This window comes from Nanorana parkeri, unplaced genomic scaffold (genome assembly GCF_000935625.1).
Source record: "Nanorana parkeri isolate BGI_ZX_2015 unplaced genomic scaffold, ASM93562v1 scaffold386, whole genome shotgun sequence".
NCBI classification, from domain to species: Eukaryota; Metazoa; Chordata; class Amphibia; order Anura; family Dicroglossidae; genus Nanorana; species Nanorana parkeri.
The window spans coordinates 1,038,237-1,062,595 of NW_017306654.1; the positions used below are offsets into that span (position 1 = coordinate 1,038,237).

The following is a 24,359-nucleotide window of genomic DNA, read 5'->3' on the forward strand; positions in this document are numbered from 1 at the left end:
CCTTGCTGGGTACCTGGTGTGATAGGCTCTGATTCTGTCTCTGTGGATGCTCCCAGCATTCTGCCCTCCTTCCCTCCCTCCATCCTTGGGTTTAGTAAAGGGAGGGCTGAAGATCCAAAGGCACACTACGCATGTCCAGGCTGGATGCTGGGAATCAGAAGTCTGCGCCGTTCCAGACGGACCTCGGCAGCGATATTTCAGCACCACTCCGCCTGGACAGTGTCCAGAACCATCATCCCGGGGACAGCAATCCGGATTACTGAGGGGCCAGACCGCGCACACCAATGTCGGGGAGTGCCATTGTACTTGGCCGGAGCCCTCTGTGAACATCTGACGGATCTGTCATCATAGACATCCTCGGTTTTCAAGCAGCTCTGGAGTGACATGGAGAGACGCCATTGCCTAGAAGAACATGCTGGTGGCAGCCGTGTGGGAGACAGCCAAAGGGAGGAACCCAGGTAGCAGATTACCCCCAAATCCTGCATGATCACCATCTGCAGGATCCGGCCTCTGTCATCTGTCACTCTGCCTGTCCTACTTTATTCCCTTCATTTGCTGGACTGTCATTCATCAATTCCTTGTGCTCCTCCAAGTGCATTCATCGATAAAAACTCTCCTCCATCAATGTCACTTTCCAATCTCCCTGTTTCCTCTCATGTGGATCCATTGCACACTCTCTGTACCTTCATTACATTTACCTTATTCTTTCACATCCCCTTTTATTTAAAAAAAATATATGCTATTACTTATTTTATATTTCTATTTTATAAGAAGCATGTGTACATTTTATATATGTTCTTGTAAAGTGTCCATTGCCCACTCAACTAAAGCCAATCTCCAGGGGGTGAAAACAAACCTTAAACCTGCAAGGGTTAACAACTGTTTTTTTTTTTTTGGGGGGGGGGGGGGGGGTTTGTCTAGAGGTATTGTGTAAAGGACTTTTAGTTACCTGTTCCCCGCTCCCTCCATTTCCAAGTCCTTTTCACATGTCCCCCAGACATAAATGAAGAGTTAACCCTTGCAGTGCATGGGGTAGTTTTTTCCCTGGAGATAGGCCCTGAAATAGTTTTAAATTAGGTTATTTTTTATATGGTATTATTTTACATTTTATTTACTGTATTTACTGTGACTCTAGAGCTACAGTAATGGATCTCTATAGTTTATAATTGTTGATTCCATGTACAAGAGGTTTAGCATCACGCTGTTATGTAGACAGCCATTGTTTCACTTATTCACAATTTTGGTAGATTTGATATCTGCTATAACAATCAATTGGATCTTTTCCTGCGCAAGAAATTGTCATGCACAGGGAAAGAGGGTCATTCCCTTTCAACTGAAAATATCTTAGCTGCAACTTGTTATTGAAAAGGTGCTTTTTACATATATACTTTTTCTTGTAGCTGCTCAATGCTCCAATGTTTATTTCTTCTATGTCATATGATGCATTTATACATGTCCTTGGAAGGGCTCCACTATTATCTACTTAAAGCAGAACTCTGGGCAAAACGTGTATTAACCCTTGCAGTGAGACTACCCCCACACTACAAAGGGTAACTACTCATTTTGGTCTAGGGAGGAAAATAACAAAGTTAAACTCACCCAATGCTCAGAGCCAGCCAGCTCTGACAGCGCCTGTTTTCTCCTTCGCTGCAGCGATGGTATGTATATCAAGTCCTGTATACAGTGTATATAATGTGATGACTTGAGGTCCCCTAGACCACTGCAGTAGTAGTGGGTAGCCTCACTGCAAGGGCTAATAAACGTTTTGCCCAGAGTTCTTCTTTAAAATAGCATTATATTATGTATATTTTTGTATGTATATATATATATATATATATATGTATGTATATATATATACAGGTGAAACTCGAATAATTAGAATATCGTGCAAAGTTCATTTATTTCACTAATGCAACTTAAAAGGATATATATATTTTATTTAGTGTAAAACTAGAGTTACAGTAACTGATTTCTACAGTTTATATTTGTTGATTGTACAGTGTACAGTAGGTCTAGAATAACGCCATTATGTAGGCAGCCGTTATTTCCCATAGTTCCAGTTTACATTGGCAGATTAAACGATTGGATATGTACAAGAATTTGGGATGCACAGGGACAGAGGGTCATTCCCCGTCAACCGAAAATATTTTAGTTGTAAAATTTTTAATAAAATGTAATTTATTGCTTGGAAAATGCTTTGATATATATACTTTTCAATGTGACATCAGAAAACAGTCAAAACTACTATAACATGACCCTTTAAACATTGTGCAAAGGTTCCATCATGAACTATTGCCAATGGCTGATGACTATAGATATAAGCCAAACAGTTACCCAGCCTGGTTGTATTTTTGGATGTTCATCTGAGATAATCTTCAGTACATGTGAATGTTCGGCTACGCAGATTTTATGGTGGAGAGAGCGCAGAAATTACCTAAAAATATGGCATTTTGCAAAAGGCAAAGTCTGATTTCAATAAATAAATGCACAAATTCACAAAAGAAGAAATGTGCATTAACAATTTCTTTGCATTGGAGCCAGTAAAGTATTGCAACCGCGATCAGTGGACCACAGGTGCAATGTTCTGGCTCCTGCAGACTCTTCCTCCAAAGAACCACATATGCAGTGACTTTACCGCACATGTATTACATTGAGGAGAACCAGTCCCTCTGCTGCATTGATAGATGAGACTTGTAGTTTCTCTATTCACAGATCCTGTCAAAGTATCTGTGAATGGATGTTGCAACGGTGTGGACCCTATTCACACTTGAGCTAAGAGGATTTGTCTTTTCAAGCTTGAGCATTTTTTTTTTTAATTGTTATTTTTAGCCAATGAAAAGCTAGTTACTAGGCAAACAAATGTGTTACACTCGTTTTCACAAATTTGCCCATGTCTTTCAGGCTCTCCCATTAGAGTCCATTAGTGTCAAAACATTTAAAGGATATTTAAACCCTCCCGGTTTTTTGCATATATCTACTGCTAACAAGCAGTAGATATATGCAAAAAGTTTTAAAAAAAACAAACGCTCAAACAGCAGTTTAGACTCACCTGTGTTCCGTGCAAAAATTAGAAATTTCTCGAGCGCCCGCAAAGGATCTTAGGCGGGCGCATGCGCAGTTCTCATTTTCGGCCGGGACACAAGGTAAGTCTATGGACGCGTGCACCCGCATGCAGACACCGCTGGATCGGAGGGACAGAGCAGTCAGCGCTGGATCGGAGGGACAGAGCAGTCAGCGCTGGATCGGAGGGACAGAGCAGTCAGCGCTGGATCGGAGAGCCGCCGCACCGCTGGAGAGAAGGCTGAAAACATCAGGAAAGAAGAGGAAGAGCGGAAAATGAGACATAATTTTAGGTAAGTGCTAACATTAACATGGGGGGGAGGGAAACATTTTTTGCCTTTAATGTCACTTTAACTCTGCCCCATAGGGAGCTCATGTACATTTCTGAGCGACAGGTGTTTTGCTACAAGTGACAGAGCGCTCAGTTGTGAACAGGAGCCTTTGAAAACAATGAGATTCTTCCTGCTGAGCATTAGCGCATAGGTATTCGAGCTATAAAACGGCTAGGTGTAAAAAGGGCCTCCATGAGCAGACAGAGCTACAGATCAGTGAGTCCATCTATTATGAGTCCAGACTGCATTTGGAAAGATGTAGAAGGAGTACACTAGATTGTAGTAGTCTCTACTTCTATCTGACAATAAATAGATCAGTGAACTACACAAAAATGACAGTTCATATTATAAGAGATTATACAGGCATGTGCTCATTTTCTGAGTACATGCCTGTATAATGACTTTAATACTGTCTGAGCCACTGATCCCAAACAACAATACAGATAAGGAATTCTGACACTCCCCTGACCCTTACTTGCTTCATATTTGTTATAGGTTTATGACACTGCCAGGCAAGTAGCATTTTCAGAAGACATTCAGATAATGCAGACCTCATATTTCTTTCATGACAGGTGTATTTTAAAATCAGCGAAATTAAGCTTTTATCTCTTTTTAATGCACACTGTTCTATATCAAACGTTAGCATTAGTTTAAGTTGAACTAACAGAACATTAGTTAAAGTAGAATTCTTAGTTCTGGATAAGGTAAGGGGAGGATTATAACCGCTGTCAACTTTTTAAAGCCATCTGTGTCCCATTGGGGAAATTTCACCTCCTGTTTAATAACCGCAACAGGAAGTGAGAGGAAACTCCTCCAAAGTGAGGAAAATCCCTGGTGGTCAACAGGGTCACCAGAACTAGTGTCCACGTTAAAAGATTTCCCATCTTTTCCTGTTCTGATGACAACCCAAAATTTGGGATTTTCTTTCATTTTTAGTGTTAACGTATGGGATGTCCTTTGTGTGGTTCGGAGCCCAATAGCCTATGGGACCCGATATCATCTGAGGAGGGTGAAGAGTACCCACAAAGAGTACATGGATGTAAGACAGCAGCAGAGGCACCTGAGAAAGGTGAATAGACAATGTGTGCTTTGTCAAAAACATTTTGTTAAGTCAGCATGGGATAAGATACACCATCTCTACGCGTTTTGTGGCTCTACAATTGGCCAGTCTTTTAGGAGGGTGAGGGCATACACTTTAAGTAGAGTGGTATGGCTCGTGGATTGTAAATCAACAGTTTACACATGAAACGTGAAGAGATAATATATCTTATTCGATGTTGACACACATTGTCTACTGATCTTTCTCAGGTGCCTCTGCTGTCTTACATTCATGTACTCTTTTGAGGTACTCTCCACACTTCTCCAGATGACATTGGGTCCCATAGGCTATTAGGCTTCAGACTATCCATATAACACCCCGACGGGCATTCAGTGCAACCACCTGTACGGGGACAGATAAATCCCCTGCGAGCCTACTATCCGCTATTTGCTAGATATCCCTAAGGGGACTTCCTGCAACCACCCGCATGTGAGCATTGTTTTCAAAATGTAATCTCCTGGTTAAACACCATTACTCCAATCTGGGAGTTTTCACTATTACACTTAGTTGGATCCCCCTTGGGACTTTCATTCTCACTTTTTCCTGTTCTTTTTTGGATTTGCTCTGTCTTCCCACAACAGTTTACATAGAGAGTGTGACTCTTCCTAAAAGCATGGACAGCAATGAAAACCTGACAGGCATTCTAATCCCTCTCCACTCTATCCAAAACTAAGGAAAAAGTTCTGGCTTCTAAGTAGATGTGAGTCCAGTCACTAAAATCCTAAATAATCCTTAAAATAATAATGTAATTTCTTGTTTTAATATTTTTAAATCTACATCTTTAATTTAAAAATATCTAAACACAAGAATAAAAATGTTAAATATATCAGTTTACCAATCCTAAAATGTGATGGCTGCATTAGTCACCCTAGGCAGCTCACTTCTGATTTGGACTACAGAACACTTTTCACTCTCCTCTATTTTATGGTGTGGGCTCTATAGTTTACAGAGGGGAACTCGGCGGGACTAATAGCACTGGTTGAGATCTTAAAAAAGCATGAAAATAATTAATATTTGCTTGTCTAAATAGGTTGAAAAGTCAATTTCCATAGTTTTTTTTACATGACTGTACAGTAAGTTCCAGTTATCCGGCACCCATGGGGTTGATAGATGCCGGATAACTGTGATTTCTGGTTGCTTGAGAGTTACTATTAACTGTAGATTAGCCCCTAGATGATAAATAGACTGGCCACTACAATCATGTTGTACAGCAGTGACGGCATCTTGTAACTTCCAAATAAGAATTATTTTTGATGATTGTGCCACCTGTGAGTCCTACCATTTACAACATCTGAGCCCGACATTTTGTTTGGGCCAATGAAACACATTGCCTGCTATGTGATATTCTGTTGTGAACTAGTACTAATATTAAAGGAATTTGGACTAATGAACCTTTTCTTTGGCACTCTCGTAGGACTTTTTACACATGGATCTCCAACTCTGGGCTCCCTTTGTTAAGAGTTGTCCTCATAGGTGTGTGCAGCCTATTTGATTAGGGTGTGCACACAAAGGTATATACAGTATATATATATATATAGTTCCTTACCTCTTGCAGCAGGGGGGCAGTAATGAAGCAGGGAGCCTGACAGGTGGTCACCCGCCCGGCTTCCTGATAGGATGGGAAGCCGCAGCCATGCTCCCTCGCAGCTTCCCAGGCACAGAGAAATGTGGCTGTTATGTGAGGAAAGTAAGTGGCTGCACTCTGTATTGCTGAACCGTTCACAGAGAGATCTTTGTGATCTCTCCACCAGCTCAGTGACTAAAAACACGGCGCCTGCAGTTGCAGTTTCGGCGTTGTGTACTGGGTGATAAGGGTGTGCCCAGGCACACCTGACACACCCCCTATGCACACCTATGGTTGTGTGGAGAACAGTCCTACTGGAGTCAATGTGGAGTCAATAACCTGACTGACTCACCAAACGTTTAATCCCAATGCCCTGTTTTCACACGTTTGGGACAACCATCACGCTGTCTCACTGCTTTGCAGCTGCTGACATGAGAGAACAGTAATATGGCACATTGTCTTTACTTAGCCAACTCATAGACATGCATCATAAAGAGTAGTAAAACAGAAGCATGATATTACACTGCAAAGCAGAATCCAGAGCCTGCATATGTAATGAACATATATGGCTGTCACCGTGTGTGTTCATCACTTTAACATACACTATACACAGATAAAGTTTTTAAGACATTAGCACACATTGAAATAATTATATCAAAATAATCTTATTTACAGGAATATCTAACGGTATTGGAAATACTTTCATTTCTTTCATGGATATCATGTAAAAGACAGGAAGGGAGCTTAGAAAGGTTCAGGTTTTGAAGCAGATGGAAAAGGAAAATAGAAGAGGATTTACAGTTTTACAATAATCAGTTTCTATGTTCTGTCACATACAACGAATGGCAGATCCCTCCAATGAATCAGACTGGTAATTAAACCTCCAAATCAGTACATAACATCTCCTGCTCATGTGAGTTATTTTTATCTGTGCACAGAGGAAGGATCCTAATTACAATTGTCAAGCATATCTGGCTTAATGAGCCAAGGAAATGAACTGTGGGCAGGCATTTTAAACAATCTTATAGGCTTTCTTTTCTATTCCATCCATTGTCAAATCTGTAACTTTCATTAAGATCCTTCAGCAGCCAATGGTGGAAATAAGGGTTCTTGTGTGGCTAAAATGGGGTAGCACAAAGCTCAAAATGTTTCTCATGCATGTGTCTAACCTCTTGGCAGTATGTCGGCTGGCTATTGTAAGTCAATGCTGTAGGGATCGGCTTCAAACGTAAAGCTTGCAGAGAGGTGGTCCAGCCTTCAAAGTGTGTTTAAGAGCTTCCTACCCATGTTTGCATTAGAAATTGCCCCCTGACATCACTGTCACTTCATGTGGCAGGCAGAAGTCACTTCACTGACGCCAGTGAACCCATTGTTGGAGTCATCATGATTTCCATACAGTGCAAAATTATTTTATAAGCACTGAAATAAACATGATATGTTTGGCCGTCATTTTGACCCTAAGTGGGGATTAAGTCAGACATACACAAAATAGCTGAAAGACCAAATAAATATCATTGTTTGATGCAGTCTTGAAAGCAACATAGGTGGCCTTTCCACTGCCTTGATAAACATACAGTATATTAATAATGATTATAATAATTATTATTATTATTCAGGATTTATATAGCGCCAACAGTTTGTGCAGCGCTTTATAATGTAAGGAGAACATTACAGTTACAAGACAAGATAGAAAGGAGAGTCATATAAGGGATCCCACCGCACTCCTGGCCAAGAATGCCCCAACTTCCAATGGTGGGGGGGGGGGGAACCAAGTGTAGCTACACTTGGTGATGTAACTTCACACACGAAATAAAAATAACTTTGCTTGGAGAACCTTTGGAGTGCTGGTGACTTACTGTTCTGTTTATAAGAGGTAATGCCCATGAGAGCTTACAATCTAAAAGGGAGATAATAGTTCAGTGGCTAGGTTGGGGCAAAATAGTGCAAGTACTTGTACTTGTCAAAATGCCCCGAAGCCTAGCGCCGAAGCTTGCGCTATGTTTTTTTTTTTCTTCTTACTTACCTCGCCGAGCGTCGCGTCACTGCTGCTCCGGTGGGCGGCGCTATAATGATTAGGTTAATATTAAGCTGAAACACACCTGTACATAGACACTTCTGTATTATCTATATTTCCCTGTTACCACTTAGAAACTTGACATTGTTAAAGCCCTGATTGGGCAGGTCGGAGGTTTTCTAAAAAGTAAAATTTTCTCCAAGTGGATGGTGCAAGAATAAGCATTATTACATATTGCCTACTGCAAAAGGATTTCACCCAATATACACTATATTGCCAAAAGTATTGGGACGCCGGCCTTTACACGCACATGAACTTGCACATGCACAATGCAGTCAGGCAACTACCGTTCTCCTGGCAACCGCCAAACCCAGACATGTCCATCGGATTGCCAGTTAAGCATGATTCGTCACTCCAGAGAACACATCTCCACTTCTTTAGAGTCCGGTGGTGGCGTGCTTTACACCACTGCATCTGACGCTTTGCATTGCACTTAGTAATGTAAGGCATGGATGCAGCTGCTCGGCCATGGAAACCCATTCCATGCAGCTCTCTACGTACTGTTGTTGTGCCAATCTGAAGGCCACACGAAGTTTGGAGGTCTGTAGCTATTGACTCTGCAGACAGATGGCGACTTCTGCGCACTTCAACATGCGCTGACCCCGCTCTGTCATTTTATGTGGCCTACCACTTCATGGAAATCACTTACCTCATACTTCTCCTTTAACTATTAACAAAACTGGGCCTTATTTGTGTATCACATGGCTGTAGATCCTCAAATCATCTATGAATTCATGCCGACACTGTCCTTACTTCTGAAGGGTGGCTACGTGATGGACTATAATTACAATACAAATAGTATGAGGTTTTAGTCTATCATGGGAGTAGCTTGGAGCGTTGGCTACTTTACAACACAGACGGGGACCATGCATCTTTGAGATTTAACTCCTGAGTTTAATGTCAAATCTGTTTTGTTTTGTTTCATTTTTATTCAGATTTTTTCGTTTTTCTGGATTCGGGTCTGAAAGTAATTTATTTTCAGGATTCGGACGAATTCCGAATTTTCGTTAGCAGTAGTATGCACAAATTGTCGTTGCAGCAAAGTGAAAAGAAAAAAAATGAGAAGTAGATCCTTTTTTTTTTTTTTTTTACAGTCTACAAATAAGATACATTTTTGTTAACAGGGTATTCAAATTCACTTTTAAGATTTCACTCCTGAGTTTAGGGTCACATTAAACGATACTGGTCCCATTTATTTTATTATATATATATAGATAGATATCTATCTATATATATAAGAAAATGGACCACTATCTCACAACACTCTGTGGGTTTAATATTTGCCTACTTTGGGGATAAACAATGTACTTTCCATAGAGAGAAACAGATGTTGCAATATCTTCCTTGCAGAACAGAAATTAACAAAGCTGAGATTTTACTGCTTCTATTAAAGCAAGCTGCTGTGATCAAGAATAGAACACAAGGACAAGATTACATTTTCTTCTGGGGTTGTCTAGTTCCCTTGAAATCCATGCAGACCACAAGCAACAAGCTATCTCATCACAGCATACTTGTAGATTAGCATGATAAAACAATGTGGCATGCTATATAAAAGCCTGGCTTCTTTTCCCTATGGCAAGAGAGAGGAGCATTTTAATTAAAGTGAGCAGTGAAAATCAAGTTCAATCATCATTCATGAATGATAATTAGTGCAGAACTCAGACTTGAAACGACTTGTTCCAAGGAAGCAGCCACCCAGGCCACTGGATTATTAGTTTTATTTGGGCCAAGTTCCAATTGCTAACTGTAGAGAGAAAAATCATATAACAATATAAATTGAAAGGGTTCAGACATTTCCCATAAAGTATATGTGTAGTGTGATACTTGGGGAATTTAATGACCAGTCTTGAAGTCATTTTAACATAAAACATATAACAGAAAAAAAAGCTGTTTTCATTAAAACAACATAGACATGTGCGCCGGCAAAAAATGTGTTTAGTTTTTATTCAGATTTTTTGTTCATTCCTTTTTTGGGATTCGGGTCTGAAAGTCAATTCGTATCGGGATTCGGATTTGAATGAAATCTGAATTTTCGTTAGCGGTAGTATGTACGAGTTTTGATTATGAACAAACCTTCGTTGCAGCAAAGTCACATTGGACAAAAAGAAAAAAAAGTTTTATTTAATTATTACAGTCTGCTGGTAGGAATGTTAGGAGAGAACCCCCCCAAAAATAAAAAAAGTGTGTGGGGTTCCCCCCAAAAGTCATGCTAGGCCCTTTAGGTCTGGTAGGAATTTTAAAACTGCAACCAGACACTTGATCCGAGCATAGACCCGGCAGGGCAGGAAAGGGTGGGGCAATCGAGCGCCATACCAGGCCACGTGTCCTCGGCATTGGAAGGGTATCCCCATGTCGATTGGGACAAGTGCCTGTTCCCCACAACCCTGACCCGGTGGTTGTAGGGGTCTGCGGCCAGGGTGGACTTATTTGCATTGGGGGACCCCTTTAATTAAGGGGGCACCCAGATGCCGCCCCCCCCCTTTTGAATGGGTAAGGGGTACTTGTACCCCTACTCATTCACTAAAGGATTAAAAGTAAATGGAAATAAAGGGACAACACGTTCTGAAAAAGTCCTTCAAATGAAAATAAAAAACAAAGAGTCAGTTTTTGACAATTCCTTTATTTAAAAAAAAAATGGATTCATCAATGTAATCCAGCGTCAATCACGATGAACGATGACACCCGTCAAAAAAAAAAGTCCCGCCGCATGACGGTCCATCCTAACCAGACGAAGACTGGCACAAAATGACATCTCCAGCCCGAATGTAAACAAATGGGTGGAGCGAGCCATGACGTCATGGGGCTCATTCCGCCCATTTCACATTCTCAGCTGTCAAATAATAAAATATAATTCGGGAGCTCCGTTTAATTCTGGAACCTCTAAGGCTGGCTGTACACTGCTCTATTTTTCTCGTTCAACCCCCAGGCTAAACTAAAAAAAATAGAGCGGATTCCTCCTACAACACTACGAGTGTGTTGATTGAGGAATCACCGCTGTTTGCATTGTATTCTGAAAGCAGCCGCCAGCCACTGTCAGAATATCCAAACAGAGCGGCTCATTGGCTGCTGGCACTGAATGTAAGAAGATTTTCTGGCCGGCTCTTTCGAACCAGCTCATCAAGGGACGCCGACAGCAGCACACACTGCAAATTTTGGCTGGTTCCAAAAAAATGGCCAAAATTCATACAGTGTATGGGCACCCTTAGCCTCACCAGCTGAGAGTCCTGGGTGACAATGCAGCCAAATTACACTATGGCATTCCTCCCAATGCTGCAGTATATAATGAAGAAATACATTGTACATGTGCTATACAGGTACATGGATTGTTCTTGTATCCACTCTTTGGCGAAACTTCAGATGAAGGCTTTATCTCCTTTCTGAGGCAAAATGTTTTCTTTCAGTTGTTACAGAACTGCGGAAACATCAAATTCTTCACTTTCCCAGTGCTCTGAGATGACATTCTAGGGACATAAAATCCCAGCAGTTGTTTATTAAAGTAAATATATACATAGAAGTAGTTCACATGCGGATCAATGGGAAAATGGAGCCCTTCTCATTCAACAAATACATATGTAAATGCCAACAGCCCCAACTCGTAGGGCTTGTTCACATCATCTCCAGACCAGATTCAGACCAGAAGGTTTTATTGTCTGCTCCAAAAACACATCCCCGTATACATTGCAGTGTTTTTTTTTGAGTGTAGCCCACACCATTGCATTCAGATCCAGAACTTTCCAGTCCGGTATGTCACATTTTTTTCTGGTCTGAATTGCACAAAAATTAGTGCAAGCGCACTAGAGTGCACTTGAACACACTGAAAAGCCTATTGACAGCAAAAAGATGCACCGAAATGCACCAAAGACATGTCAAAAATGCATAAAAAACACACATAACCACATAGGCAGAAATGCATCCAGATCCTGTCTGGAGAATCTGTGAACAATGCCTAAGGGCTCATTCACACGGGAAGCGGCCGGCGCGTACAGCTCCGTGCTGGGTGCACGGCTGTATCGGGCAGCTCCCAGGAAGGACAGGTGCTGCGTGTGAGTAGTACGCAGCCCCTGTCCTTCTCTATGGGACTACGCGGCCGTACGCTGCCCCACGCTCATCCGCCCTGCATGTCCGTGCTGCGGGTGCAGGTTAGCGTACTCGTGCGCTGACGGGATGGATCCTGTCTGAGCCGGGACACACGCACCCGTACGGACCTGCACTTGAGGTGTGAATGAGGCCTTAATGCTGGACTGCAGACAGATATAAAAAATATTAATTCACACAGTCATGTAATCATTAAAATATATTCACTGAATTACAGCGTGCCCACACAACAGTTTAAACAAATACTTGGCTATGCTGTAGTCACCAGCATCCACAGGTTTAACCAGAACATGTTGCAGTCAAAGGTGTCCTGAACCAAGGACAAAAAAATGCTGCATGTAAAAATAGTTCTTTCATTTTCTCATCAAAAAAGAAGCACAGTATAAAATCGGAAAAAATGGTGACGGTTTGAGCCCACGCTGGCTCTTTTGCAAGCCAAACAAGAACTTGCAATATGTTCATTAAAAACCATCACATTTACATTATTTAATCTGTCCTCAATTAGCTTCTTGTAGATCCATGTACAGCAGCACTCAGACTGGCAGAGGAAGAGACAGTGTTATGAGCCAAACAGGTGTGCTGCATGTACATGTGCTGACAAAAAACATATTGATATAGGAGGAGCAAGCAGAAATTGTGACTCATATTTCTGCAGCTACTTTTTCCCTGTTCCATCAAAGAGAGTTGACTATATTGTATTGCTTTACAGCCAGGGCCGCCCGCAGGGAGGTACAGCCGATACTCATGTAAGGGGCCCGGGCAGCCTTACATAGGTATCGGCCAACGGTGACAGGTGCAGCCTTGACCAGCCCACCTGAGACCCCTGCAGAGCCCACCATAGAGAGTCTCAGATGGGCTGTGGCAGCCCGTCACTAAGCCCAGAGTCCAGCGGGTCACTAAGCCCAGAGACCAGCGGGTCACTAAGCCCTGAGTCCAGCGGGTCACTAAGCCCTGAGTCCAGCGGGTCACTAAGCCCTGAGTCCAGCGGGTCACTAAGCCCTGAGTCCAGCGGGTCACTAAGCCCTGAGTCCAGCGGGTCACTAAGCCCTGAGTCCAGCGGGTCACTAAGCCCTGAGTCCAGCGGGTCACTAAGCCCTGAGTCCAGCGGGTCACTAAGCCCTGAGTCCAGCGGGTCACTAAGCCCTGAGTCCAGCGTGTTACTAAGCCCAGAGTCCAATTCATATACTGTTCTGCATTGCTGTACAAATGTATTGCTGGGATTTGTAGTCCCCCTGCAGGTGGTGCCATTCTGCATTAGAGTGTAAGCTCCTCTGTATAGAGACTGATGTGACAGCCTAAGTGTTGTCTGAACAGCACTGCGGTATATGTCAGAGCTATATAAATGTATAATAGTAACTAGGGATGCACCGATACTGAGTGTTTGGGCGAGTACTCCCAAATGCTACAATGCCTAGCCCGATACTTTAGCTTCGGACATCAGGAAGGCGGGCAGTGAGTCAATACACAGCGTTCGGCTGCCTGATTGGCCAGAAAGCTGGCTCCATGCTTTCTCATCACCTAGTCCCCTGCTAATCGGAAAGTCGGGTGGTGAGTCATTAAAAGGCGCCCGACTTGCTTAATGGGACTTCCGGTATCGGTATTCGCCGATCATCGGTATCGGTGCATCCCTACTAATAATAACAGTGTGTGACTGTGGGGGGGAGATTAGAGTGTAAGCTCCTCTGTCAGAGACTGATGTGACTGGCTCAGTGTGGCGGCGGTGGGGGGGGGCAGTGGTGCAGGCCGGGGGGGCTGGGGGATCCACAGCTAAAGCCATGTAAGGGGCCCCAAAATTTCTGATGGCTGCCCTGCTTACAGCTGCAGAGAAAAGTCCAGTCACCAACTTGGCTGTCCTGTTTTGTTGAGTTTGTTGTTGGGTTGAGTAAATCTCAGGAGTGGATTGAGTTATGATGTATCTCCTGCACATGAAACCGCCTTCCATTCTCCATACTACTGGACAGTACACTGCACTGTGCATTTATTGCATTCAATGTACAGATAAACATTTGCTGGCAGACAGGTACTCATAAAGTCTCTTCTACCCAAAAACTGAACCTGCTGGCAAATTTTTGTTTACCAAGTTTAGTTCCACTAAACCCACATCGGCTGGTTGGTACTGTATTCTGCTCACCATCAACTTTAAAGGAGAACTATGAGGTGAGTGATTTTCACTCATGCTCATAGTTCGAGCCGACGTGTGACAATGAAACTATCCCTCCCTGCCTCCCTGCAGGTATTTCCCCCCTCCCCGCTCTGATTCTCCAGCGCTGACTGGTGGAACGGACGAGGGAGGGGGCGGGTACAGCTGACTCTGCCTCTAGATAGTCAGAGCCAGCTGTCAATCACGCAGCTGGGTGGCTCTCAACAGTAATGTCCGGATCCGTCCCGCTACGGTGGTCTCAGTATACCGTGAGCTGCAGCTCGCAGTATACTGAGCTTTGGGTCACGGGAGGACGCTAGTTTGTGTCCTCCCGTGACCCTTAGGAGAACTATGGGGAAAAACACTTAGCCCATAGTTCTCCTTTAAGTTAAAAATTAAAGCATTTGTGACCACATCAAAGATTGCAGATTGCTATACATCAGATTATCAATCAATAGTTTTCATACCAGCCTTCTGCACCCAAATGATTTTCACTTTATTTTTTCAGGATATTAAAAGTTTTTATTTGGTGTATACTTTTAAACGTCATGCATACATTTACTGTAAATAAGCAGTTTATTACATGTTAATAAGTATTGTTATACAGTAATACCTTGGTTTACGAGCATAATTCGTTCCGGAAGCATGCTTGTAATCCAAAGCGCTTGTATATCAAAGCGAGTTTCCCCATTGGAAATAATGGAAATTCAGATGATTCGTTCCACATCCCAAAAATATTCATATAAAATTATTACAATACTGTACTGTAATATAATAACGTATAAAATATAAAGAAAAATAAACCAATTACCAGTACCTTTTGTGGCCGGTGTGAGAGGGACAAGAGAGAGGAGGATTATTGTGTAGGACAACTTTCACTATCACTAACGGAATCACTGCTATCTCTTGACTCAATGGAATCTTTTTCATTTCGTGAAACCTTAACAAGGAATCTGTCCAATGTGACATTGCATTGTCGTTAAACAGACTCATCGCTCGCACTGCTACAGCCTTATTCGGGTGGTGCTTTTCTACAAAATTTTGCTCTTCTTGCAAGACATTTGCTTGTATATCAAGGCAAAATTTTTCAGAAATGTTTGCTTGTCTTGCAAAACGCTCTCAAACCAAGTTACTTGTAAACCAAGGTATTACTGTATATTATTTCATATAATACGCTACGTATACTGACATTAATCAATTATCCTAATTAAAAAGAAAACAATTACTCAGCAAATAAGTTATAATTAGTCCATAGCGTTAGCAATTAAAATTAATAATTAAATTAAAATGTAGCTTGTGTTTTTCATGGGCAATCAGGATAAGAGCACAGATGTATTTTAGTCTTTTCTCAATAATTCCCTAATAGTTTTGCATGGTGTAGCAATGCACAGCACTGTTTGTACTTCTTCCCCCACATGCACATAATGCGAAGAGGGGGGTCTACGTTTCGCTCCACAGCTGTATATATTGTGAAGGGAAGGAGATTTACTTCTCTCTCAAATGTGTGTAATGTGAAGGGAAGGGCATCTACTTCTCTCTCCATACCATAGATGTATATAATTTATAGGGAAGGGCATCTTATTTTTGCTCCATGGATGTATATAATGTGAAGCTAAGGGCATCTATTTCTCTCCCTATAGATGTATATAATGTGAAGGGAAGGAGATATACTCCTCTCTCCATAGACGTATATAATGTGAAGGGAAGGAGATCTACTTCTCTCTCCATAGATGTATATAATGTGAAGGGAAGGAGATATACTCCTCTCTCCATAGACGTATATAATGTGAAGGGAAGGAAATCTACTTCTCTCTCCATAGATGTATATAATGTGAATGGAAGGAGATCTACTTCTCCCTCCATAGATGTACTGTATATAATGTGAAGGGAAGGAGATATACTTCTCTCTCCATAGATGTATATAATATGAAGGCAAGAATATATACTTATTTCTCTATAGGTGTATATAATGTGAAGGGAAGGATATCTACTTCTCTCCCTAATAGATGTATATTAATGTGAAAGAAAGGACATCTACTGCTCTCTCCATAAATGTATATAATGTGAAGGCAATGGAATCTACTTCTCTCTCCATAGATGTATATAATGAGAAGGGAAGGATATCTACTTCTCTCCCTATAGATGTATATTAATGTGAAAGAAAGGACATCTACTGCTCTCTCCATAAATGTATATAATGTGAAGCCAATGGGATCAACTTCTCTCTCCATAGATGTACATAATGTGAATGGAAGGAGATCTACTTTTAACTTCATAGATATACTGTATATAACTTGAAGGGAAGGACATCTACTTCTTTAGTTATAGATGTATATAATGTGAAGGCAAGGAGATCAACTTCTCTCTCCCTAGATGTCTATGATGAATCTCTCCATAGATGAATATAATGTGAAGGGAAGGAGATCTACGTCTCTCTCCATAGATGTATATAATGTGAAGGCAAGAATATATACTTATTTCTCTATAGGTGTATATAATGTGAAGGGAAGGATATCTACTTCTCTGTCCATAGATGTATATAATGTGAAGGCAAGGGGATCTACTTCTCTCTTCATAGATGTACTGTATATAATTTGAAGGGAAGGACATCTACTTCTTTATTTATAGATGTATATAATGTGAAGGAAAGGACGTCTACTGCTTTCTCCATAGATGTATATAATGTGAAGGCAAGGGGATCAACTTCTCTCTCCCTACATGTATATGATGTGATGAATCTCTCCAAAGATGTATATAATGTGAAGGGAAGGAGATCTATTTCTCTCCGCATAGATGTGTATAATGTGAAGGGAAGGAGATCTACTTCTCTCCATCTGTCCTCTATCACATCATGTGCTTTTACGTTTGCCTTTACTGACATAAGTTCACACTTCATGCTGTGTTGTTCCTATATGAAATGCATTTAAAAATGCTAACAGTGGTCAAATGATCGAAAAACTGTGCCCACAAAGAATGGATGCTGAAGCATACAGTCCATTGCAAAACACATTTAGTATATTTACTGCTAAGTTACTGCTGTAGCCTGTGCACATACTGTATATCTGCCCATATCATGGATGAAAGTAAATACTGTGAGGATTCAATGTGGTTATCTGCACATTAATGCTTCAATGTATACACAAAACTAACATGAGTCAGCACCTTATTTTGTGGGAAATGCATTATTATCCAGTCATTGGACTCGATTCTGCTATTTATGGAATGCTGCCATACCAAACCAATGATAACAATATCCGATAGAGACTTTCTCTTGCAGAATGGTCTTTCATATCAGCACAAGCACATGGTTCTTAGGGCTGCCAAGCAGAAGATTGTTCTTCCACCAAAATTATAACCTGTTTAACCTATGCCCTTATTGTGTTTTGGTTTTGATGTTTAGCAGAAAGGCTAATGATTCATATGCAATATTGGCCAACTATATCCCAAAGGCCCACTCGCAGCATAAGGACTTCTAAACATGGCTGGGCCTATGCTGAGCTGGTGCCAGAGTTGTCCTCGATGTACACAATATTCCTGGACAATGTACAATATTCCTGGACAATGATATTAGGAGATTAGAGAAAATTATGGGTTTTTTTTGGCTTTACTTCTCTTCTGGGTGCCAGGATTTCCTAATGTACTCAGGTGACTCCAAACCAGCAAGTAGCAGGCTAATGCCCACTATCAACTGACAGCACAGAGCTGATAATATTGTAGGGATCCACCCTGGCTTCCTAAGTGACAGCTGGCTCCGACTGTCTAGAGCTCGAGCCATTCGTTCCCACTCTTTCACCGTCTGTCCCTCCAATGACTAACTCTTAGTATACAGCCAGCATGTGACAGCTGCAGTGTAGAGTATATTTGACTATTGTCACACTTTCCTTTTTTAATGTAGCAGCTTGGAACTTTTGGGGTTTTTTACTTTAATAAAGAGACTTCTGAAGAGTAAATTTATTGCAAAGAAAGAGAAAGCTGGTATAACCTTCTTTATAGCCTGATGTTATGTAAGTGAACGGATATCTGTCCTGAATGATTTTCTACTTGGTAGCACAATTCATATGCTGCAAATTAAACATTTACAACATCAGAACATGCTAGAGATAAGAATACATTCACTTCAAGCTACTGCCTGCCACTCCCCTCTTCACCTGTACCTTACCCATACTGACTTTAAATATATAGGTGGGCTAGCACATTTCCTATCAAGCCATGGTACTTTGTTGATCGTCTTAAGACAGTAAAGTGTAGAGACATTATAATGTTAAAGATTGCATTACCTTCATACAACAGTTGCTCAAGTTCCTCGTTCAGCTGGCTTTAAACAGGCTTCACAAATTAAATCTAAAAAAAACAACATGGAGAGTCATATGCAATGACAGTCTCTAAACGTCACCATCAGCATCACTCAGCATCAGTGCGTGATAGTCATTGTCTACCAGTGTCACTGTAAGTGAGTCTTGCCATGTAAGATTATTCTTTTGTATTCTATACATGATCCTTGGCGTTACAAAACCTTCACAAGAGCACCTAGATTGTGGCTATCTACTTTGTAGCAATGGGTACATTCTTTTACACCTTTACAAAACTGATTGAAACATTTTATTTTTTAAACTGACATTTCAGTGAAATACCTAACATTAAACATAAAGTAACCCCAAAAAACATAAGTAACATTCAAAAACACCAGTTGTGGCACTCTCTTATCTTGGAAACAGTATACTATGTCTAAAATAATACTTACTGATTAATAAAAAAATTCTCCTAGGGATTTCTTATGAATCTCTGAGTACCAATTAGAGCACCTAGTTATAGTTCTATTCTGTTGAATTTGCCGATATGGAATAAAACTCTTTTTTTAAGAAAGTTTTCAACTAAAAAGCTTTATCATAGTGATGCAAGAAGCATTATCATAGTCATCCAAGAAGCATTGATTCATTATAATGATCCTTGTTTGCAGAAATCACACAGATGAGGAACAAAGTCAAGGTGGTGAAACTGAGAATACCGGGGAAGGACATGGATCTACCAATGGTAGATCTGTCCAGGAGGTCCACCACTGCTTTCTAAAGAAGCCACCAAACTGTGTACGAGACCATCTGTCTACTTCTACATACAGCCAGCTACCATCTATGAGCAGATCCAATGGACAACTATCTCCCCATGTAAGTGATGCACATCAGCATTTAAAATGTTGTCACTGCAACAACCAGGAGCATAAATTACAATACACCGCACCGGATCTGTCTAGTCATGAAGAAAGAAGAAAATTATGTTCCCATCACTCCAGTGTGAATGCTTCTACCGACATCTCACATCCTTCTACAGGATGTATATGGAAGCAGTGGTCCAGTAACCAGAAGGCAACGCATCCAGTGCAGCATCATGTAGTGACTGTAAGGTAATTGCAATTTTAAAATTTATACTGCACAATATTAATTGATCTTCCAGTCTAACCTAGTACAGGTGAAACGCGAATAATTAGAATATCGTGCAAAAGTTCATTTATTTCACTAATTCAACTTAAAAGGTGAAACTAATATATGAGATAGACTCATTACATGCAAAGCAATCATAATCACTAATGTATCTATAGTAAATACTATTTAATCCCATGCAATATTTTCTCTGTTTTATTATGATTACAATAACACCAAATATATGTAGGTTGTGATGCATGATACCCCATAATAATGCTTTGAATTCCATTTCAGCATCTTGTGGGGTCTAGGGCAAAATTTTGGCTTTTAGGCTGCAATGTTCAGCGATGTATAGTTTATATGTTGTCGTCGTAATCAAAGTTACACCAAAAAATTACTCTGCTGAGAAAAATAGAACCCCGTTATTCAGGTAAGCGGGGGAGAGTAGGAGGGGCTGGGGGGTGTGAAGTGTGACCATGTTTCATATTACATCTTAAATATGAGTGAACCATGAAACATGGTCAGAAAAGTAAACTTAAAGGAGAACTATGAGGTGAGTGAAAATCACTCAGCCTCATAGTTCGAGCTGACCTGTGACAATGAAACTGTCACACGTCGGCTCAATAGATTGGGAAGTGAGCGAACACATACCGTCGCTCGCTTACTTCTCGATCATGTCCCTGCAGAGAGCGGTGACTGTCAGTCACGGTTCCCTGCAGGGATTCCCTCCCCACTCCGATCCTCCAACGTGGAGTGGAGGAACGGACGGGGGAGGGGGCGGGCACAGCTAGCTCTGCCTCTAGATAGGCAGAGCCAGCTGTCACTCATGCAGCTGGGTGGATCTCGACAGTAATGTCGGGATCCGTCCCAGCTGAGGCGGTCTCAGTATACCGCGAGCTATAGCTTGCGATGGGTCATGAGAGGACGCTAGTTTATGTCCTCCCGTGACCCTTAAGAGAACTATGGGGAAAAACACTTACCCCATAGTTCTCTTTTAAGCTGGCCATACATGATGCAAATTTCTTTAGGAAGCGGACGGAATTTGCACAGCGGGTGCTGCTGTCGACACCCTTCAGCTGATCGAAGTAGCCAGTCAGAAAGTCTTCGAACGACCAGAGCCAGCAGCCAATGAGCTGCCGACTCTGTTTGGGTATTCCGACAGTGGGGATTCCTAGATCAATGCTCGTATGTGTTGATGGAGGAATCTGTTTTTATTTTTCTTAAAAATAGAACAGTGTATGGCCACCTTTAGCCTTTAACCATAGGCTGAACTGAGAAAAAGCAGATGGTAGGACCCAGTAATATGCAAGACATTGGAGGATAATTAGATGTCTTAGGCTGAGTTAACATTACAAAAAATGTTAAAACGCTTGTGAATTGCATTAAAATGTATTTTTAGCCTGTTTTTCAAACATTTAGGAAGTATTTCCTAAACCTTTCAGAATGAATTGTTAACCAGTTTTTATTGGAAGAAAAATGTAGTAAAATCTCCCCGAATGCCTTGCAAGGGTCTAGGGCAGGGGTGTCAAACTCAATTTAATCGTGGGCCGCATCAACATTATGGTTTCCCTCAAAGGTATCTGTAAGACTATATAAATGTATCTAATCTTTATCATAATTGCCTCTGCATTGGATTATCACTGGTTTTAGTAATAACTTCATACCCAGATCTGAAAGTAGAAGCCTAGGAAATGGCCTGGTGGGCCGGATTCGGCCCCTGGGCCTTGAGTTTGACACATGTGGTCTAGGGTGTGTTTGGCAAGTATTAAGCACACTATCATTCAACTGAATTTGCGGTGTTTAATAAGCTTTGCAAGTGGTCAGCACCTGCCAAACGTTTCTAGCAAGATAAAAAAAACAGGAAGCAAAGCAACACAAATGCATTTTGAATTTCATGTGTGTACTGGGCTGTGCAAAGTGGTAAGATATCTTCAATAACGCAAACAAAATGCCTCTTCTTTACATATGTGTGAGTAAGGCCTTACTGTCTCTTTGAGATGTCTACCTGTCCATGACCGCTCTAATGGGAATACAGAATATTAATAACAAATATGTATTTTTAACACGATTTTGCCCTTCACACTGATCTTCTTCTATGCCATGGAGAGGGAAGAAAAATCAATACGGCAAGCAGAGGGAAATGTTGATACTATGCCAAAGTAGCAGAAATTCCCTGTGATCATCATGATTGGCTAATCACATGATCAGAAACTATACAGATCAGCCACAGCCTGGTCCCAGAGGCTAAGGAACTCATAGAGCAGGAAATGTGAATAAAAACTGGGAAACGGTAACAAACTTTCTCTGTTTCAAAGTTATCATGATTGGCTAATCGTGGTGATCACATGACCAGGAATCACAGATTGGTTCCTGATTGTTTGTATAGTATCTGCAAATACTGCTCTGCCAACACAGGAAACTTATTAACACAATGGGGGAGATTTACGAACCTAAACACACGCACGCACCAGGTGCGTGTGATTTTCACACAGCAAAACGTATTTATCAACCAAAAAGTCTTTAAAAGCATATTTCCACTAATGCCATATATGGAAAAATCATGCACATGATGCATATATAATGCTGCTTCACAGTTTAGACAAAAATGGTTAGCTCATGCATTTACATTCCTGCATTCATCAACGCAAGCAACACAACATAGAGCTAATTTACACAACATCACATTGCAATTCATGCTTGGCTTTGCACAACACACCTGCTGGGTGTGTACACACTACAAAGGTGTTTAGATTCCACCCATAGATCATGCTGGGAGGGAACACACTACAGAGGTGTATACATGTTCGTGGTGTGTTTATAAGGTTAGTAAATCAACCCCAATATATGGTTTACCTTTAGGTAGTGCCTTAGGAACAAAGTGGCTGTATAACCCTTTTTTATTGCAGGACCTCATTTCATATTTCACCGATGGAGATGGTATGCTAGGAGGCTTCATTCACACCTAAGCATGAGCATAGCCAGGTGATTTGAAGCTTTTTTTGTGCATTTGTATGCATTGTTTTCAAGCATTTTAATGTGCAACTTAGTAGTAGTAGTACAGGAGCAGAATTGATTTTTCAAAGGGAGCACCTTCAAAAAGTGCACAAATGCGCAATTTTAAAGAGCTCCCATTACAGTCTATGAGGTCATGTAGAACTTCACACAGCTGGCAATAAGCAACACTGCACTCAGGTGTGAACAGGGACCATTGAAAATATGAGATTCCTTTTGTCAAGCGTTAACGCGCTTAGGGAAACAAGCTACAAAACACCTTAGTGTGAATGGGACCTAAAGCTCACAATAAGATATCTTTGTATCCAATATGTATAGAGAAAAAAGCCTCAAACATCTGCATGTGCAACTGCTTCTTTATGCATTAAATATGCCGATGGAGGAAATAAGGAAATTGTACATAAATGATTATTTTACTGTTTTAAATATTTATCATTTGAAATGTTCATAATGTATGTGATTATGTTCCTTGGTGTAATGTCTTATTGTCTCTTGCATAGCTGTCTCAATTCTTTCTTTCTCCTCACTGATATCAGGCATGATCTATATTAATTGCTGTTTATTTATTTTGCAAGACACGATAAAGCATTTAGGATGCCAAAAAGGTATGTACAGAATGTCAGTTCTTCATCTGTAGATATACAATTAGACAATGACCTACTTTCCTTAAAGCTAGAACAGTAGTAGTTGCAACTTATATAAGGGGGCAATAAACGTCCAACAACGATAAGCAGTCAGAATGCTTCTCGAAGTTGTATTTAGAATTCTAGCTGTCCGTGGCACATCTAACCGTTGATTACTTTGTTTTTTACAGGCTTCACCTCTTGTGTCCTCAAATGTGTGATTACTGCTACAAAAATAAAAATCAGCTCTGCTATTTATGGCATTTTCAAAGCACTGTACTGCAGAGGCCCTTAGTTAGGACCTTCAGAGAAACAGGGGACAGCTACGTGTTACTTGAGCATCCTTTGATTCCTCTTCGAGGACTACAGCCCTGCAATTTTACTTTTTATATACTTGTGTGCTAATGCTATGGTGGGCAGTCTGACCATATCATCTGTTCTTACCCTTATGACCTATAGTTTGCCAATTGGCAAGATCATTCAGATTGGCCCTACATATGTATGGCCTAGTCTGTGCGAGTGAATATAGTCATCATGTTAAGATAAACACTGACTTTATTATGTTACTGTGATTTGCTTACAGTTACTCTCAGCTGATAACTGACTGGCCTCTACCTATCTTGGCCATTTGTTTGCTTCTTATGCTGGTGTGCACTCTGGCAGGACTACTGGTTGGAGAAATGCCAGACTTTTCAGACCCTTTGATGGTGAGCCTTCTCCAGTTGAAATTATATTATCAAGAAAAAAAACAAATTTTTCAAGTGACAGATCACAGATTATCATTATTGACAAGAGAAAACAGAGCAGTATGATCTCCATTTTAAAGGGTAACTCCATACAACTAATGAAATTGCAACTGCTATTTGGAAAAACTTGCAACTGTAGTAAAATCTAAACATCCAATCAGCTTATATTTCCTTTATATATTATATTATTCTAATAT

General features: G+C 41.0%; 1 protein-coding gene across 1 annotated transcript in view; it reads left to right on the plus strand.

The window, feature by feature from the left end:
* The first annotated feature begins 333 nt into the window (after positions 1–333).
* DISP2 (dispatched RND transporter family member 2) overlaps positions 334–24,359 on the plus strand; it is a 38,936-nt gene continuing 14,910 nt past the window's right edge. Inside the window, exons 1-4 of the mRNA XM_018559280.1 lie at positions 334–458; positions 19,322–19,762; positions 23,369–23,398; positions 24,000–24,123. Coding sequence (XP_018414782.1) covers positions 385–458; positions 19,322–19,762; positions 23,369–23,398; positions 24,000–24,123 — 669 coding nt within the window. The 5' untranslated portion in view covers positions 334–384. The remainder of the gene's footprint in view (positions 459–19,321; positions 19,763–23,368; positions 23,399–23,999; positions 24,124–24,359) is intronic.